This window comes from Branchiostoma floridae, chromosome 19, assembly GCF_000003815.2.
Source record: "Branchiostoma floridae strain S238N-H82 chromosome 19, Bfl_VNyyK, whole genome shotgun sequence".
Classification (NCBI taxonomy): Eukaryota; Metazoa; Chordata; class Leptocardii; order Amphioxiformes; family Branchiostomatidae; genus Branchiostoma; species Branchiostoma floridae.
Genome location: NC_049997.1, coordinates 14,017,219 through 14,036,221, shown reverse-complemented (window position 1 = coordinate 14,036,221; position 19,003 = coordinate 14,017,219). Strand labels below are relative to the sequence as shown.

Below are 19,003 nucleotides of genomic sequence, written 5' to 3'. Positions count from 1 at the left end.
TGTGCTGTACACACATGTAGGATTTTAACAAGTTTTCATATCCATTAAGGTGAGGACTTGGCCTGTCAAGATAGGAATATCCTATGACCCAGCCACTTACAGGGTCAATGCAACTTTTGGCAACACAGCTTTCGAGTACGACCCTTTCATGTACCCATGGGGGCAGGAAGAGGAGAAAACTTTCGGAGACATCTTCACCTTCAAGTAAGGAAGTCTTGGATTGGTCACTTCTTTGTATGTTAACTTCACAGTAATTGGATGGCTTTTTGTCATGTTTTGGAATCATCTTCAAGTAAGGAAGTTTCTGATTGGTCACTTCTTTGTATAAGCTTTACAGTGATTGGATGGCTTGTTATCATGTTTTAGAATCATCTTCACGTAAGGAAGTCTCTGATTGGTCAGTACTCTGTATTTTAACTCGATGTTGATTGGATGACTGAATATCATTTTTTAGAGTCATCCTTCAAGTAAGTCATTGTGTAGGAAGTCTCAGGTTGGTCACCACTCTGGACATGCTTGATGCTGATTGGATGGCTACAATTAGTTTTACAAAATTGATGTATACATGTACCTGTCAATGAGTGACTCAGCTTCACATCAGTTTGAGAATAAGACATTAGTTGTTGACCTTGACCTTTTCCTTATCTTAAGGTACAAAGTTGACTACCCAGCCAGTGGCAACTGTAGAGCCATGAAGTTCAAGGTTGAACTGGATGTCACTATTGATGGAGCCAGAGAACCCAACATGCCGCTGTCCTTGGAACTAACAGCTTCAGATCCATTTGATGATGCACCATACATCCTGCCAGGTAAGGCTTAAATATAGGGTGTTGGGGTGATGCAGAGGCTTGCAAAAGATTGTGCAGTTCCTCAGCATTTAGTATTGCATGCTTTTCATGTAAAGGTTTTATTCAAGATATGTGTTGACTTATATCATGATTACTGTATACTGCAGATCATATAAGAGTGTTTCCTGAATGCGATTTTTGCCTAGCACTATTAATAATAGACTAAGTGTACATTTTTGTTCATTAAGGGTTTGAATTTCAGTAGTTTCAAAGTTGTCTTCCTACTTTCTAGTGAAAGTGTTGCTTTGTTTTTAATAAAGGTATTCATTAGGATTGAAGAAAGAGCAATTGCAACTGCAAAACATTTCCACAGCTGTTTCTGTAGGAAAGTTTAGCTAACGATAATAATGATTATTATAATACACTGAGAAATGTGCAATTTCATATAAAGCTCTTTCATCCTATGATCTTGTTAATGCATATTCACAAAAGTGTCTCTTCTTACTTTCCAGGAGATGGGACCATAGAAACCTTCCTGAACATGACAGCACAAGATGGGAACGACCTGGTACAACATGCAGTGTACCGGTCCATGGGCATCTCTGATATGTTCTGTGCAGAGAGCTGTAGTCACAGTGTGCAGTCTGCCATCCCTGACAGTTGTGTGGAGCAGGACTGGGACCTGCCAAGTGAGATGGACAATGTTACATGTTCCTACACTGACCAGTGCCATGGGGTTAGGTGCTGCATTACTGTGGACTTCAAGGTACATGTTCTTGAAGACATGTAAATAATCTACCTATAGTTATAGATGTGAAGTCTTAGCTTTTTAATGATGATGTTTCAAGTATTCATAAAATTGATCATACGACATTGAAGTGGTTAACTTTCAATGTATGTCAGTTCGTATTGTATGCAAGAAACATAATTGATGTGAATAGAGCAAAATACTATTATTTTTCTTAAAACCTATAAGTACGTGGTATGCAAATTCATGCCACCAAACACAGGAAAAATTGTAAAATTGCTTCATCTTGCCAAAGTACCCTAATAAAGAAACAAGAGACAAAATTATCAAATATTATTGTATTGTAACATAATCTTGACTGTTCAGTTTTTAAGGAAATTTCATGACAGTATTTAGGGTAACTCTATGGATCTTGTGATGAGGATTGCAAAACAGAAGATGTCTTTAAGGTTGTATCTTTTTTTACATATTCCAGGGTACTGAGAGGTCCTTCCAGACATGGTTCCATGTTGACTCCAGCGTGTATGAGATCTCAGTGGGCCTGGGGAGTCATGAGTTCAAAGCCAGCGTCTTCACATTCCCCTTCGGAACTGTACAGGAAGAAACTATAGGTGACGTCTTCACACTCAGGTATGGAACTGTAAATTACAGTTACTAATGGGTATCTTTTATTAACTTGTTTGATTGGCTAGTACAAATACTATATTATATAGATGTGCAGTTTTTGGAGCATTAGAGATTGCTGTTGTAACCTTCCAAAGCAAACCTATCATATTGCAAACAAATGCTCTGTATTTTCTTGTTATTACATGCACATGCTCAAAGCTGCTGCATATTCTTTTCTCAGTGTTCCATAGTTTGAGGTCAGCTAACATGAAACGTTAGGGTTGTGTTTTTTTGTTTCTCTTTACCCAGATTTTTCGTACATGTCACAGTGGTGTTTTGTTGTTTCTCCTACCCTAGGTACAATGTAAGTTACCTACCAGGCACTCAGCAGTACAGAGCCAACATGGACGTCAGGTTTACTCTAACAGACAAGGACAGGCAGGACTTCGCTATCCTGACTGAACATGTCTTCCCAGAACTCGCATTTGATGCTGCTGTGCCATACACACTGTCTGGTTAGTTACGATCATTTTGTTTTATTTTTTAGAAATACAATTTATGGCCTTTTGAATTTTTCATGCTAACATTTCTTTGATTTCCGTAAATAACTTAATATATATACACTGTACCTGATTGTTTTCAACTGTATCCTTCCAATAGTCCGTAGTATCTACTAATCTCTATACAAATAACAATGATGCATTTAGAAACTGTTTCTATGTTTGAATCTATCCTTTTTTTAGTGTTTCAAGACTTTTACAGAATATGAACTACATAAAATATCACTGACAGTGCAGATATCTGTTTTCTATTGATTTCAAGGAACATGGTTACAATACAGTTGTTTCATGTACACTCATTATAAAAGAGTATCTTTTAGTCTTGAATTGTATACAATGCTATCTGCTGTGAACTTCTTTGGATGTTAAATCGCAAAAATGTAATCAAAATTGTGATTTAAATCTGTTTCAGGGCATGTAACTGAGCCTGTGGGGTTCTGGCCCCTGAGTGAGGATGTAGGAGCTATGGATGTCACAAATGGAGGAAACAATGCCATTCTACTCAACACCAGTCCTGCAGCAGGCCCTAGCGGAGAAGACGGCCAATCTCTGGCCTTAGACGGCTCGTCACAATCCTACATCGACTTCCCTAACAATGGGCGGTTGACCACCGAAGGCTCGTTGACAATTCTCGCAAACATAAACCCAAGCACGGCCAACGAATTTGCCCCGATACTCGACTACAGGGGTGGGGACATGGGTGTTAACTCGTCTGGCATCTCCTTGTGGCTTTTACGAGACGGAGTTCTGAGTGCAAATTTGGAGATACAGACGGAAGATGGCGTAGAAAACGTGACGTTCCAGTCGGAAGCGGACTCGGTGAAGGCTGGGGAGTGGAACTCGGTTGGTGTGTCCTACGACAACGTCACCATGACAGCGTACCTGTGGAAGGGTGGGGCAGTGGTTGGGGAGGTACAGACTCCGGACGGGAAGCTTGTCACAGATGGTCCGGTCGTCCGGGCAGGCTATGCTGCTCTGGATGATGGAACAGGTTTTGCCTTCAGTGGGAACCTGGCCTGTGTACAAGTCTGGAACATTTCCCTGACTGGTCAACAAGTGGGAGAAGCCATGAACTTCTGTCCTTACTCTGGGTCCTTTGCTATTACAGGTTGGCTGTACTCTATCTTCTTACAGATAGTATAATATCAATAGACATACAGTTTTCCAAAATGTCAATTTGATCTTCTTACAGATAGTATACATCCTAATTGCTATAAAGATAGCAATCATTATGGAGGTATGTGTAAGTCTGCATGTGCCAAAAACAGCTTCAGATTTGTAACCATTTGCAAGTGTCTTGATTTCATAAATGCATATCTTCACTTTGAAGACTAAAATTTGTACATAGTAAAACTTGTCTGTAGGATTACAGAAGGGATTCAATAATTACAGTTATACTATGCAATTTTCGGATAATTATAGGCAGAATCTTCAATACTTTGTTCAATAGGAAAAGTAATCTACGTACCACCAAAAGTTAGACTGACTATCATCCTCTGTAGTGACTGCTGGCTATGGAAAGATAGTACTCAGGCTAACCAAAAGTGGCCAAGTGGACCTTATGCAGAGGTGCTTGTTACTAGAACTGGTTTGACTGCTTTGTCATGGTAATTTATCTTTCCCAGTTGTGTAATACTTTTCTTATGGCTTTTTCCAATCTTATCTCAACAGCATGGCCAGAGACAGTTTCAAACTTCCTACAAGATGTCCAGTTTAACGCAACAAGTCCGAATGCTGTGAAGGTCACCCAAGCAGTGTTCCGCCATTTTGAACTGTACAGCTACCTTGACAAATCAGAATGCGACAGTGCAGCTCTAACTGTCACAAGCTGCCCTGACATCCCATTGGTTCAGAATGATGTTTTGCATCTGACACCCACAGAGCAATGCAATGGCATACGGGGCTGTATCGCTCTTGACTTCAGGGTAAGAAAAAACAGATCATCTAGAAGATATCAAGTAAAATTTTACGAAGAAGTATAACAATACACCATTAATGTATCGTACATTATTTTTGGATATTATGTTGAAGCTAGAATTTAAGATTTTTTTAGAAGATATAATTTATGCTTTGTAACACTGTTTTCAAAGCTAATATCAATATGTCAGATTGATATTTCTGAAATGTGTGAAGAAAAAAAGGTGGGTAATGCTGCAATACCTTTTCTTTTTGGAAGAATTTCTTGTGCCATAATCATGTTTCTTTTGATATCAATGGTGGTACTTTGAAAAGTTTATTAAACTTATCCATATCTGTATACAGGCAGACATAGAACAAACATGTATTTACAGTAATTATTGATTGTTAAAATATCTCAAAAGTAATCAATATTTACATGTACATGCATTTGTTTTCACTAACAGGTGAAGACGTACTCGTTTGATGTGTCCTTCTACGTGGGCCAAACTGGGAACCAGCTTCACTACAGCATCGGAGGACACGAGTTCTCTGTGGACCTGTTCTTACTCACTCCTGGGGAAGTGCACACTAGAACCCTGGGGAACAGTATTGAGATAAAGTGAGCTTCATGTTTTGTTATATTTCACTGCAATCTTCATCTTTTAAGCAATACCTTCAATCTCAAGTGCAAAATAATGGACTTTTTCAAATTTAAAGCCAAAATGAGTTTTCCAATACTAATGCTAACAAATAAGGTTAGCTCTTCTTCAATAAAGTGAACTACCTTTAAGTATCCCTTTTTTTCATTTTCAAATGTATCAACTTGAAAGAATCTTTTTTTTTTCAAATTTCAAACTTAATGTGTCTAACATGCATTGGCATAATACCGGTAGTAAGACTTATACCGGTAGATTCAAAATACTGGAACTTAAAGAGATCTACACATGCAACAATAGTTATTTCTGAGCTGTGCACACTTCAGACATCTAGGTGTCCAATACATCATTTACAAAGCATCGATAACAATACATTCGAAGACAACAAGGCCAAAAGTTTTCAGTATCTTTTTCGGGGTAGGCAGCTCGTCGTGGGAAGAACACACTGTCACATTCATTGCCAAATTTATAGATCATAATAAATATTATTACACATGCTCACGGCACAAGACGAACATGATTCAACAACAATCTTGAATTTCTGTTGGTGACCTACAACTCATGTAAAAGTGTGAAGAACCGTTGCATAATAGCCCGGATCTATGACTGAATGGGCAAAATTGAACGTACGCAGCCATTTTCCCGCCATTTTTATATCTACGCTAGCAGTGAAGTGTTACGTCATAGCGGTTGTGACGGACAGAAGTTAAATGAAAATTCTTGACAGTATACGTCCGTTTTCTCATGACATTTTGTATGCTCATGCAGGTTTATGTTTTATGCATTTACTGACAGAAAAGGAAGGAACATCAGAGGATGTATAAATGTACATAGCGGCAGTTAATTGTGCCGTGTTTCTTCCTACCGGTATTTTTACCCCCTCCCAACCACGCGCCCGTTCGCCGTGTAATTCCGCGGCGTGTTACAATTACAATATTACGCTTTTAGCAGGACAAGAGTGGCAGAAAAGTTACACAGAAGAAGTGGCAAGGGTAACCTATAACAGCAACATGTAACTGGAGAAAATGATGCGTTGACAATGTGTCAAATCAGTACGGCTAGAGAAATCGTCGTAAACGTACCGGTATTATGATAATAGATGTTAATGTCTAATGCACTGATCATGAATGTATGCTGGAAGTGTGTATGCAAACATGTACATCTTATGTGAAGAGAGAACAAGATACATGTATGACATCTATGTACAAGCATGTCTGACCCTTGTGAGACATTGACAGGGAGCAACAGTAGTCAAATAACCAGATAGTGAATATGAGTGAATGACAGTTTATGTATGGTTTAATACCACAGGTGGTCAGCTAGCCCTGAGGAGCTTGGTACAGTGATAGTGGTGAACTTTGACCTCTACTTCACCATAGACAACCACCTGGTTATCTACAAAATCCTTGACAACGCCCGCCTACCCAACAATGCAGTTGGGCAATCCAACTCAGCAGCTGCTGTAAAAGGTAAAACCAGATTTGAAAAATTGTGCATCGTTTTGTCAATTCTTGTTGTTGTTTAGGGTTATGTATTACTTTTGATTGAAAAACACAGAACAATGACACAAAATTTGAACATGCATGAAGTTAAAATCTCTTGATGCTGGGTGTTCATACATTGTATGGTGTTTGAATAAATCATGTACATGTGTAGTTATAGTAATGGTTTATTCCAAACACTATGTGCAAAGCATGCACTGAATTGAACAACATGTAGGAATAGGATTGATTAACTTGTTTGCATCATATAACCTTTTAACTGTTTCTTCAATCAGGTACTAGTAATACAAAATTTAATGTACTTACACACAGCTTTTACAAGTATCTAAAACAGTTATTGAGATAGAGAATTTTCATGTTAACATTTTGTTTGCAATAATGAGACTGAAAATTGATTTTGATTGCATTGTTAAGATGAATTTTTGATTGCATTACTGCTATCCTGACACATTTGTCTCATTATTGTTTTTTGATGGCAGCAATGCTTGAGAAGGTGAAGTCCTTCCCGGCATCCATCCCTCAGGACCAGTATGTCTCCTTCATTGCCACTGAGCTGGGACTGAATTCAAGTATTATCAGGTATCTCGTCTTTCTCTTCTTCAGAAATCTCAAGACTTACTTTTGTGTATACTATAGCTCTTCTGGTCTGCTGGTTAATTTTCATGTTTAACAGCTAGTCAATGTTGGACTGGACCTAAGCTTGGACTGATTAGAAAATGGACAGACTTACTGGCAAAATGGTGAGAGGTGTTCACATGGTTTGGAGCTGATTGCAGGTCCAAGAAAATAACAAGATGAAGTGTTGAGTTGATAGTAAACATCGCTACAGTCAAAATTGGTCAAAGTTAACAGAGGCAGTTATTTGTTCACATGATGATATGATACCTGACCAAACAGATTCCTTTGTACAAAAATGGACCATTTTTTTGAGTATTGCCCATTCACAAATTTTCACAAATTTTCACAAATTTTCACAGGTTCAGGTCTAGACCTGGACCTGATCCTCTGGACCTGGACCGTACATGGACCTGAATTTTCTGTACTGTACTACTGGTACCCAACCCATTTACCACCCTAATGTGTATGACTATGTGTCTACCACAGAGACCCTACCATGTGGGGTACAGCACTGGTCCAACCAACCTTCACAACCACATGTCCACTGAAAACCCTTGCTGAGGCCATGTCAGAACAGACAAACGGAATGGTCACATGTATTGCCCTGGAACACTGTGTGGGAATAAAGTGTAATGTCCAGTTGGATCTGGAGGCTGTTGAACCTGAAATACAGGTAATGGAGTCAGACTTGAGGTGTTTAAAAATCCAATTGTAGATTCAAGCTTCTTGGCACCAAGTACAGTAAAAACACCCTCACTAGATACATGTAGCTTTTAATTTCTTACAACTAAATGTGCAAAGATCATTCAGTGTGCCATTTGACTGCAGAGCTCATGTGATACACAGAAGGACAGAACCAGTCATGGCAGCTTGATAGGTAAAGGTAAAGAAACAACCCATATCAAACATAAGTCTTGTAACTTGATATGCTTTTTATCCTATTATTATAATAATAGTGTACAAAAATGTATATTGCCAATTACACAAAAATATTTGCACCCAGTATTTTGTATAGCAAAACAACCTTTGCTGTATTAGACTGCTCAGATTTAGTCTAACTGTTGGATATATTGTCACCTTAGATCTCCCTGAAGATCCAACCCTGCCTACCAGATGTGAGCATGGACATAGGATTTGAAAAGGAGGACCGTGAAATCAGCTTCATCACTGACTACTACATTGGAGAAGGTAATGATCTTAAGTGAGATGGTTTAGTAGCAAGTACATTTGTAACAGTTACTATCAAAATGGGCAGCTACCTGGAGATTACTAGTGGTATAAAATAATAATCAAGCCATCTTGGAATGAAAATTATCTGTGACAGTAAGGGACATTTTAAAGATTTTTGCTATCAACATACACAAATCAAAGTCCTTACCGACAAGCCTTTCATCTGTTCTTTGATCCCTCTGAATTGAAAATAACCTGAAACTTAAGAAAGACCAGAGGACCTATTGTACAAAAATAGCATGTGAAATGTTAAGAAAATGAAGCTTAAGAAAATTATGTTTTCAGCACCAAGGAGAGCACCAAATGGAACATTTTTTTTTTAAATGGTAGATTTCTTTGATATGATTATGCTTCAATACAGCAGGTTCAAAGGTAGTACGATAGACAGTAGATCCTAGCAATAATGGTTTAACTGAGTCTTATTTTTGTGCTCCTTATTTAGGACCACTGAGAACTATAGACTTTGGGGACCACATCAAGCTGCAGTACAGTGTTCTCCGTGGGCCTGACCAGACCTTCGTCACAAACTTCACTCTGCTGATGTGTGTGAACAACATCTGTGCTGTCAGGGTCCCCATCCTGGACGGGGTCAGCATCCCCAGGCCTCCATACTGCACCCGCAGGAGACGATCAATACAAGTCTCTGAGGGTAACATTTCCTTTGTACTAGTAGTTCACTATGTTCTGCTGCTGCAGTGGTCAGGCCATCCTGCAGATACTATACGTCTTTCTTCAACTCTCTATACTACATCCTGTTCATCACAAGCTTCCTTAGCACCCATAGTTTTCTTTCTGACAACAATGATCCTAGTCCTCGATCCTTTAGGTCTGTCTTCAGTAAGCCTAGCCGGTTCTTACAGTGCCTTAGTGCCTACAGTTCTTGTTTGTAGTAAAACATAATGTAAAAAGAGGCAACACATTGCATGTTGCCTTTTTGAATATGCCTCCACCCCTGATGCATTACCCAAAAGCTCAAACTTTTTTTTACTATTCAGGCAGGCAATGCTTTTACATCTAGCAGACTAGCTGCACCAGACTATTGTATACTGTCACACCATAATGTCCATGCAAAGCACATGTATTATTCAGTATGTCAAGCTTTTTTTTCTTTAAGGATACAATTAAGCTCTTTTTAAAAAAGTAGTTTACAGAACAATTGGCTTTTTTTAAGACTTATTGTGCCATCTTTCTTGCACTGGCCTCCACTTACAGAGAAAAATGAACAAAGCAGTGAATTGATTTTGTCTTTAAAGATCCATTGATGTTGTTCTTGCAGAGGGTATGACGCTGTTGTGGACCTCTGGTTACAGACCAGCTACCATCAACTCTGACGTCAATGGCCTGGAGACTCAGGCACAGCAGTGTATAGAGACTCTGGATAGCAAAATGCAAGGGAAAAGTAAGTTTGTTGTCTACATTAGTATCTATAATTGTAGATTGATCATAGAAGGATGACTACAAAAGCTCCTGCTAGATGTACTATATCAACCATTATTTCATATTTGGTCCAGATGTTTCACATGCCTACTAGCAAGAACAAGAAATAGTCATGCCTTTAACTACCAAAGTTTTTAACTTGTGTTCAAATATTTGTGCTTTCCTAGAAGTATTGCAGAGTAGAACTCCTTGTCATCAAGTACAGTAGGAGCATCCTCACCAGATAGCTTTCAACATTTCCAGTCAGATATGCAATGGTTAGGTGTGACAAAACGTTCCGTGTAGTATAACCAGATGCTGCTGTGCTGTGAGGCTACAAAGCTGGTGTGTTACGCCGAAGGATGGTTATCCTCTGGCCATATAGATACCAATACAATCTTTCACAAGCTTTCTGATTGTTAATGTTTTCCTTCTTAGGTTGCCCAGGTCTCCCACAGATGTGGGAACAACACAAGCTGTGCCAGTCTCACATCAACTGTCGTGGGATCTCCTGCTGTGTCCACCTGGATCCGGACAGCACCGACCTGATGAGCCACGTCAGCCTGGACATGGAGAACTGTGGCCGCCACCTGACCATCCGTGTCGGCAAGTGGTCATTCACCGAGACCATACCGAAGGCGCACACAAGTGAGTAACATGAACCTCCCAGGCTGGTAAATCACTAGACAACAAATTGATTTTGAACAACTGAGCAAGGCGGGGTTTCTTGGTTTTGGCACCGAAGCGTTAGAGGCTTGTGCTACTTAATATTCATGAGCATCCTTTGTTTGCTGGTGATCCACGGCCCGACTATTATTTAAATATTCATGGTAGAATTTGTAACAAACTATGGAGAAGTTGCAGTGTTTTTATTTTCAGGTAGAAGACACATAGAGATTTTTGCTGTGGTTTGGATAAACACTTGAGACGATTCTGTATTACAGTTATGTAGGCAGGAATACATTGGAAATGCATAAAGGTGAAAACTACAGAAAATACTGCAATACTTTCAAGATTTAGAATACTTTACTGACTTTACTAGCTTGACAGACATCAAATTCTCCCAACAGATTATCATGAAAATCTATCATGGTTTTGACCTTATAAGGGTTGTGGCTATTTTGAAAGACAGTGACCTAAGAGTTGCAAAGTGAAATCTCAGTATCATTGCTTTGACTGAATCACTGTTACTTTTCTATAAAAGGGTGCATGACTATCATTTTTACTCAGGATACCAGCATGGTGAGAAGATTGGGGATGCGTTACAAGTGATCTACTCGGCTATCAACCCTGATGACCACAGGGTGGTGGTGGACCTCAGACTGCGCGTGTGCGATCATGAAACAGCCGAGCAGCACTGTCATGTCGTGGTCATCCTTAAGGTAGGATTTGTGCTGTTTTTGTAGTACACATGTATGTATTAATATGTGGGTTGAGAAAACAGATGAGTATACCTGTAACAGTGGTGTTCAAGGACTGCTAAACCGAAGACGCCTAACGGCTTAAGCCTTTATGGCCGAACGGTTTGCACGTTCGATTTGTGATCCGTCTGCCCGGGTTTGGCGCGGGTTCGAATCCCGGGAGTCGGGGTGTTGTTTCTTTCTGTTCTTACTCGCCCCTCGGGTTGTTTCAATGGTTCCCACGCCGGCCCTGTGATTAACAGGCTAGTATGTGCCACACAGGGATGTCGATCTCGGAGATTCGAGGACGAATCTTGAAAAGAAAAGGGGGAGTAGTGTAACAGTGGTGTTCAAGGACTGCTAAACCGAAGACGCCTAACGGCTTAAGCCTTTATGGCCGAACGGTTTGCACGTTCGATTTGTGATCCGTCTGCCCGGGTTTGGCGCGGGTTCGAATCCCGGGAGTCGGGGTGTTGTTTCTTTCTGTTCTTACTCGCCCCTCTGGTTGTTTCATACCAGTACTCTATATAATATGAAAACTTACTCTGAAAATAAGTGTTTCAAGTGATCTCTGTTGAAGTGCTAGAAATGCATTTGCCGGTGCAATTTGGCCAAGGTCCATGGAACTGAGCACACTATATAACAACGGTCTTTACTCACAAGCACATACAGTATCTACATAAGCAAATGTTGTGGTGACCTTCTATCACCTTCCTCGGGGTAATAATGGCTGTTATTTTCTGCTGCATGAAATGTTAACTCATGCAAATCCTACTATATGCGGTTGTGAATAAAGAACTTTGTACGTAATAAAATTACTCACAAAAGTTGAGCACACCAACAGCAAGTCCTTGCAACTGTGAATCACTTAACATTATACATATTGTAGTTTACAAAAAAAGAGGGATCTAAATTCAGAAATATGAACAAGTGATTGCATGAATATTCAGGAAAATATCACCCCACACTTGATTCTGAATTCTGTATTATTTGAAAGACTTCCTCAAATTTGTTCTTTATCTTTGCAGGAGGCAGTCATTCCCTTATTTGGATGCAGACAGGACCAGCTGACCGATGACACTGCTGGTGCCTCCCACCTGAGGTACAAGAGAAGCACTGCAAAACGCTCTGGAAAGTCAGGTAAGCCATCTGGTAATACATCCTGCCTTACTGAAAAATGATTCCGTCCCTGAGGTGTTGTCAAAAAAGAAGCATTAAAACGAAATTGCTTAGTGTTTTGTTTCTTTCATGTTTTCCCTTTAGGCCATATTGATTTGATATATGGATGACATCTGCACACGCATCAATTTTTGACTGTTTCCAAAAATAAAAATAAAAAGTTTTTTTCAACCACAATGTAAATCATACAAAGCAGCCTCAAAACAAGCAAATAGATGCAGTGAATTGCAAAAACAGATATTGGAAAACGTTCTAATGTCACAGGAGATATGAAAGAACAAAAATAAAGAATCAATTAGAATCAAGGAAATTAAACTGACACAACCGACTAGAAGTTTGCTTTGAGAGGCTTTCACCAGGCATCTGCCATGTTTCTTCAGCTCTGAAGGGTCACGTGACCTGAGGGTTGGAGGTCACTCTCTCTCACAGGTCACGTGACTATACTCTGTGTGTTTTGTCATACGTCCAACCTTCCAGGCCCCTTAAACTTCAAAATCATTTTTTTGTCAAAATGTTTTTTATTGGCATGCTTGCATCAGTTTTGGGTTTCCAGATGATGTCATCCATACTATCAAATCAATATGTCCTTAGATTTATTCTGCATGCCACTAAACACTAAGTCTTGTTCTTCCCCTAGCAAATCCAAGTCAGGGTTCCTGTCCATCAGAGAGGTACCAGCATGAACTGGAGCACAAGCTGCACACTGCGTACAGGAAACAGCAGGAGCGCATTTCACGGGACGCAGGAGTGGTCAGCGCCCCCTATCATCATCACCGCGTCAAGCGGCAGACAACGGCAAATGAAGTATTTGAAATACCAGCAATAAGTAAGTATGATGTACAAATACTGCAGTTATCAACCAAGGATTGATATGTTCAAAACTTCCTAGAACGTGTTGCCACTAAGAACTGTTGAGGCATCCTCAGTAGACAATGTTTCAGCTACAATGTACATTTATTGTACACACACATGTAGATGTGCAAAGGTTAGGTGTGACGGGTCATCTAGTTTAATATGACCATTTTTTCTGCACCATGTGAAGCTGCTGTGTTTGTCAAATGGTGGTTAAACAAAAACAGGTGTGTTCTGCTAAATGGTGGTTGTAATTATATAATGGCTATACTGCCTCAGATACAATATTGCTGGGATTAATGTTACAGCTTCCACTGACTTTTGTTGTAATTTTGTTGTAATTCTCTGCTGTGTGTGTCTTGAATATTTCTTAGTGTAACACTCAAAACGTAAGATCAAATCATTGAGAGGTAACTGCTGATGGGAAATGCATCAGGAAATGACCAATCAAGGCTGTCTGATTAAATGCTATCCATCTGTTCACCCAATGAGGAAACAGATGCGCCTGTGAAATTTTTGAACTGTTTGGGGCTATGGGTTTGGTTTATATTTCTAAGACCTATACCTTTTCTCAGAGTGAGAACGTATTATGATTGTATTTTGTTACTTTGAGACTGTTGATACCATTATATAAAGGTTCTTTCCTTCTCTATTTTTACAGATACGCCCTTCATACTGCCTCTTCCCACCAACATAACAGTCATGAAAGGGTTGACAGCAACTCTATCTTGTGAAACCCAGTCTACAACAACTGTAACATTTCAGTGGGCCTTCAATGGTATGAACTACTTACTTGCGATGGCTGAAACATAATAAACTACACAAGATGGACTTAATTGTTTGGTTGAATTGTGTGAAAGTAAAACTAGCACTAATTTTCAGCATAATTTGAAATTTTGACATCTTTATTTCAGCCACACTTTAAGTTACATAATGATTTTTATTCTTCATTAGCAAACATTTGTATACATTTACAATCAGTTTGTTCTATGATAAGATAGATTTTTAGGTGCTTTGAGTCTCTGACACTTGCCAAATTTGGTGACCTTCTTGCAAACAGCAAATGCAGTCAAAGCTTGTTGATTATATGGCTTAAGGACCCTCATTATTTGTTGCCAAACCACTAACAAATTTTGTTCCTTTCCAGGGCAACTGGTGGACACATCATTGTTTGGATATGAGCTAACACCAAATGGAACTTTGAAGGTCAAGAATGCACAGCCCACTAACGCTGGGACGTGGACATGTATGGCCACCAACCAGTACGGTACCACAACACGGGTACTGACCCTTAATGTCGCGGGTGAGTTCAGTCTGAATCTTACAATTCAATCAGGTGAAAAATAGAGTTCAGAGATGTTAGAACTAGTTGTTGAGTAGACATGACAGTCCAGGTCATGGGGTCAATGAAGGACTAGTTCATGAGGAGGTATTGTTTTTTCCAATCAGGATGCTAGGAATGTCTTAGGGTGGCCACCCATTTCTCATCCTAGATTTCAAAACACTTCATTGATTTGATTATAAAAGTGAAATTAATTAAAGTTGGAACGTTTCTTTAAAGAAAACATCTTTGATTTGCAGACTCCAATCATGATCTCTAAAAGCAGAATTCTTCCAGACTGCCATTTCTCTATACATGTCTGCAGAGTGGCTTTTCTTTCATGTGATTAAAAAATGGGAAATGGCATCTGATTCTGTTTAAAATTTTTCTAATATAATATGTTTTTACCATCAGATGGTGTGAAGGACATGACGCTTCTGGGGATCCGGTTTGCACTGGACTTGAACAACATTGATCCGGTTGTGGCTGTCAATCTAATGGAAGATCTGAAGAACCTGTATTCTGCCATGGTAAGGTCCTTGATAAGATAGAATCTCAATATGCCTCAAAATGTCTTCAGTAGTGAAAGTTGGCACATGGCAAAAAAGATGATGAACCTATGAGTGTATAGCGTGTCACTGACAAAAGATAACAGATGTTATCTTAAATGTCTGACCATGTCCAAAATCATATCCAGTTGCTTGAATAATTGCTATTTGGCGCATGACTGGTCACCTCTTTTGATTCATCTAATGTTTGTTTATTTTGTTATGGTTTATAAAGCTTGAGGAAGCGATCGATCTGATGCTGAGTGGGGGATCTGACAACGCCTTCTCCTCCTTCGATATCAAGTTACAAGGATACTACAACTTCCCCAGGCAAATCTCCAACTTCTTCAAGTACGAAATTCACATGCTGGTGGGCGGAATTCTCCCCATGAAATTTGGTAAGTATGTTGTTTAACTAATGTTTGTTTTCTTTGTGCTATAGCATCTTCAGAATTGAACAATCTAGTTGCCCACATAGCAACCACCTTGTACAGTTACAGTTAATGTAGTTAACTGTAATGCTACTGTCCTGACTACATCACTGTCAATAGCATTTCTGAATCAGTAACATTACAGTAACTGTAATGTACATGTAAGCATTTACTGTCACTTCTGAAAAATTACTGTAACTGTAATTTACATGTAAGCATTTACTGTCACTTCAGTAACATTACAGTAACTGTAATTTACATGTAAGCATTTACTGTCACTTCAGTAACATTACAGTAACTGTAATTTACATGTAAGCATTTACTGTCACTTCTGTAATGTTACTGTACAATACAGACTGGAATTCCAGCCAAAACTATATTTCTCAGCCAAAGTTGCAAAGTGAATCAACACTGAAAATGTATGTTTGTTTGTTTGTTTGAACCTTTGTTTATTCATAGTTCTTGGTAGAATTACTATCATGGCTTATGTTACTGTCCAGATTTCAACTTACTGTTTGATAGTAGGATTATTTTTCTCCTACAATGTCGTTTTGGAAACATTTTACTCAATACTCTCAATTTGAATTTTTTTTGCATTCAGCATTTGGTGCAGATGGGTACAAAGGCATGGACTGCACCATAGGGGCCAGTCTGATGAACATGAATGTGACAGGTAACTTCGTTTTTTATCAAACTCTCGCCATTTTGTTAAGTTAAGAGCAAGTAACAACCATCTGGTTATGGAAGGGGCACCATGAAACCCAATCATACAGTCCTACATTTTCACCGTTACCAAGAAGTTGAATTTTTGTATTAGACTGGATCTGTGATGCTATTATATATTTTGTCTTGTTGTGTCCTGTACCTAGCTCGGTTTTGCAAAAATGTACAATAAAGGTCTTCATTCATTGATATATGTATGAAATGGCAGGTGGAGTAACACCATACATTGGTATCCGGGTGTGGGGCGAGCTGGCCGTGGGCGCGGTCCTGTACGGGAAACTGCGTCTGGAGGGAGACATCATGGAAGTTCGCTTCCCAACTGAAGCAGAAATTGGATTCAGCAAGTTCCCATTCGACGTCGGGTAAAAGAAGTTTTTCTTTGTTGAAATTTGGTGGTTCATGATTTTCATGCAGTAAAACATTAACCCAGTTTGTATAACCTGCCTTATGTTACATTGAGAGCATTAAGATCTTGCTTGTGATATGTGACTCTTGAAATGCTAATATTGGGCATTTTTATAAAAAGATAATTCCATTTTTGTAAAAATATAGTTCCGTGTTGAAATCGTACTTGCAGTCACTTCGTATATTGTACATGTACATGTACCTTACTTTAATGAATGTTAAGAAGTCTTGAAATGTGACATTCATTGATTTTTTTCGAGATACTGTAAAAACATAATACATCTAAAATATACAGAAAGCTTCCAAGAGCTCCAAACCTATGTAACTTCTTAAAAAATGACTATCTACTAATGAAAAATCTTGATCATCTCATGTCCAGAACATGAGATACAACATCAGAAGTACTGCTGCACTAAATGGTGGTACCGGAGAGAGTGAATTTTGGGCTTTCCATTCCAATATGTGCCATGGACACAGATGATAACAACAATCAAAAAGGCTTTGAGACTACCTTAGCATTACTTTTTAATGATATAATCATTAAAGTATGCCTGAGTACGCCCATGGCAGGACAGACCAACCTGGCATGAAATTGTTGGTGTCTGTAGCTGCTTATAATGCATCAGACTATGATGCCTGCGAATGTTTGATTGAATCATGTTACTTCTTCTCCCAGCATGAAGCTGGACCTGGAGTTGATCCCATTGAAGCTTAAACTGATGGCCCTGGTCACAGTCGAGGTGAACCTGCTGGTGGGAACCATCACAGAGACCCTGTTTAAAGCTGACCTGTGGAAGTACAGCACAGAGAAGATCACCATGCGCATCCTGGAACTCAGCACTAAAGAACCGGACGACAGCCCTCCTGAGATTGAGAGTGTCACTGCTGATGTAAGCATCTCTTGTACCACCTTAAGTTATGGGAGTCACGTTAAGTTACTTGGGCTACATTGTACATGTATAGTAGAGTACTGAGCGTTTCTTGACTCGCTGATTGCTATAAGTTTTAGGGCTATAGAAGCATTCAAATATGATTTGTTGACATATAATTTGGTTGACAACTTCTGATATCATATATTATTATCTCTTATTTAATTGTAGAACAGGAAGTCATAATCATAGTGTCTGCTGTTCCAGAATATTTTTGTTACTAGAAAAAATGGGACAGTCAGAAAATGTCAGAAATTCCCTCCCAAAAGTTGCTTGGATATCATACTGAGAATTTATGTATATAATGTACAAATCGTCCTCTTTATATAGCTCTGAAGCATTCAGCATCATGCATATATATGCTTTTCTTACTAGTACTTTTGACCTGAAGTTTTGGTTTTTATTCATAAGACTCTTGATACTTCATAAGACCCATAATCTGAGTTGTTACAATAATAATTTCATAGTATGAATCTTACTTGTATGTCTCCATTCCAGGGTTCAGGCATACCAGCTCAGACCAAGCAGTGTAACGTGGACCAGGTTGTTGGCTATGACTACACAGAGCCGGCCTTCAGGCTAGAGATAGCAGCCAATGATGACAGGTCCCAGGCTAAGCTGAAGTACGACGTGGGCACCGTCCCAGGTGGTACAGATGTGGTGTCACAGGAAGAGATCGGTAACAGTCCTGTGGAGCTCAACAGGGTAGGTAGTGTTTCCTGTAGTTGCTGCAATGTCAGTTTTGGCTGCAAGGGGGCATCATTGTTATGTGGCCTAACATTTTATATACATGTATATCACTAGTATCACATCGGACTCGGTCACTTCATTCGGTGGTTATAGGAATCGACCATGAATTATGGCACCATATACACCTCAGGGCGGGTCATTAACCATGTATTGTATGCTGTGTGACAATTTTTGTCTAATTTCCCACCTGTAGGCGCTGGTTCATGGAGTTCCACTTCACTTCACCCTCCATGCCTGTAACAATGCTGGAGGCTGTTCCACCGCCACCTGCAGCCTGCCCACCTTAGACAACACCTTACCAAGCGGGAGAATAGATGTGGAGTACCTTTCCACCAGGTAAAAATTAGTGTGTTTACTGTCATTTGCCTTGGTACTGAAATGTAAGTTATTTTCACTCTCTAATTCTCAGCATATAGAAAATATGAAACTGAAAACACACCCA

At 39.4% G+C, this 19,003-nt stretch overlaps 1 protein-coding gene across 1 annotated transcript in view; it reads left to right on the top strand.

The window, feature by feature from the left end:
* LOC118406508 overlaps positions 1 to 19,003 on the top strand; it is a 126,476-nt gene that overhangs the window by 59,258 nt on the left and 48,215 nt on the right. Inside the window, exons 62-88 of the mRNA XM_035806569.1 lie at positions 50 to 204; positions 652 to 809; positions 1,301 to 1,554; positions 2,012 to 2,166; positions 2,500 to 2,657; positions 3,115 to 3,810; positions 4,374 to 4,627; positions 5,066 to 5,220; positions 6,569 to 6,726; positions 7,239 to 7,338; positions 7,864 to 8,050; positions 8,460 to 8,565; positions 9,050 to 9,256; positions 9,884 to 10,006; positions 10,462 to 10,671; positions 11,254 to 11,405; positions 12,452 to 12,563; positions 13,240 to 13,428; positions 14,116 to 14,232; positions 14,602 to 14,757; positions 15,190 to 15,305; positions 15,559 to 15,721; positions 16,356 to 16,427; positions 16,686 to 16,839; positions 17,559 to 17,772; positions 18,310 to 18,516; positions 18,755 to 18,897. Coding sequence (XP_035662462.1) covers positions 50 to 204; positions 652 to 809; positions 1,301 to 1,554; positions 2,012 to 2,166; positions 2,500 to 2,657; positions 3,115 to 3,810; positions 4,374 to 4,627; positions 5,066 to 5,220; positions 6,569 to 6,726; positions 7,239 to 7,338; positions 7,864 to 8,050; positions 8,460 to 8,565; positions 9,050 to 9,256; positions 9,884 to 10,006; positions 10,462 to 10,671; positions 11,254 to 11,405; positions 12,452 to 12,563; positions 13,240 to 13,428; positions 14,116 to 14,232; positions 14,602 to 14,757; positions 15,190 to 15,305; positions 15,559 to 15,721; positions 16,356 to 16,427; positions 16,686 to 16,839; positions 17,559 to 17,772; positions 18,310 to 18,516; positions 18,755 to 18,897 — 4,871 coding nt within the window. The remainder of the gene's footprint in view (positions 1 to 49; positions 205 to 651; positions 810 to 1,300; positions 1,555 to 2,011; positions 2,167 to 2,499; positions 2,658 to 3,114; positions 3,811 to 4,373; positions 4,628 to 5,065; positions 5,221 to 6,568; positions 6,727 to 7,238; positions 7,339 to 7,863; positions 8,051 to 8,459; positions 8,566 to 9,049; positions 9,257 to 9,883; positions 10,007 to 10,461; positions 10,672 to 11,253; positions 11,406 to 12,451; positions 12,564 to 13,239; positions 13,429 to 14,115; positions 14,233 to 14,601; positions 14,758 to 15,189; positions 15,306 to 15,558; positions 15,722 to 16,355; positions 16,428 to 16,685; positions 16,840 to 17,558; positions 17,773 to 18,309; positions 18,517 to 18,754; positions 18,898 to 19,003) is intronic.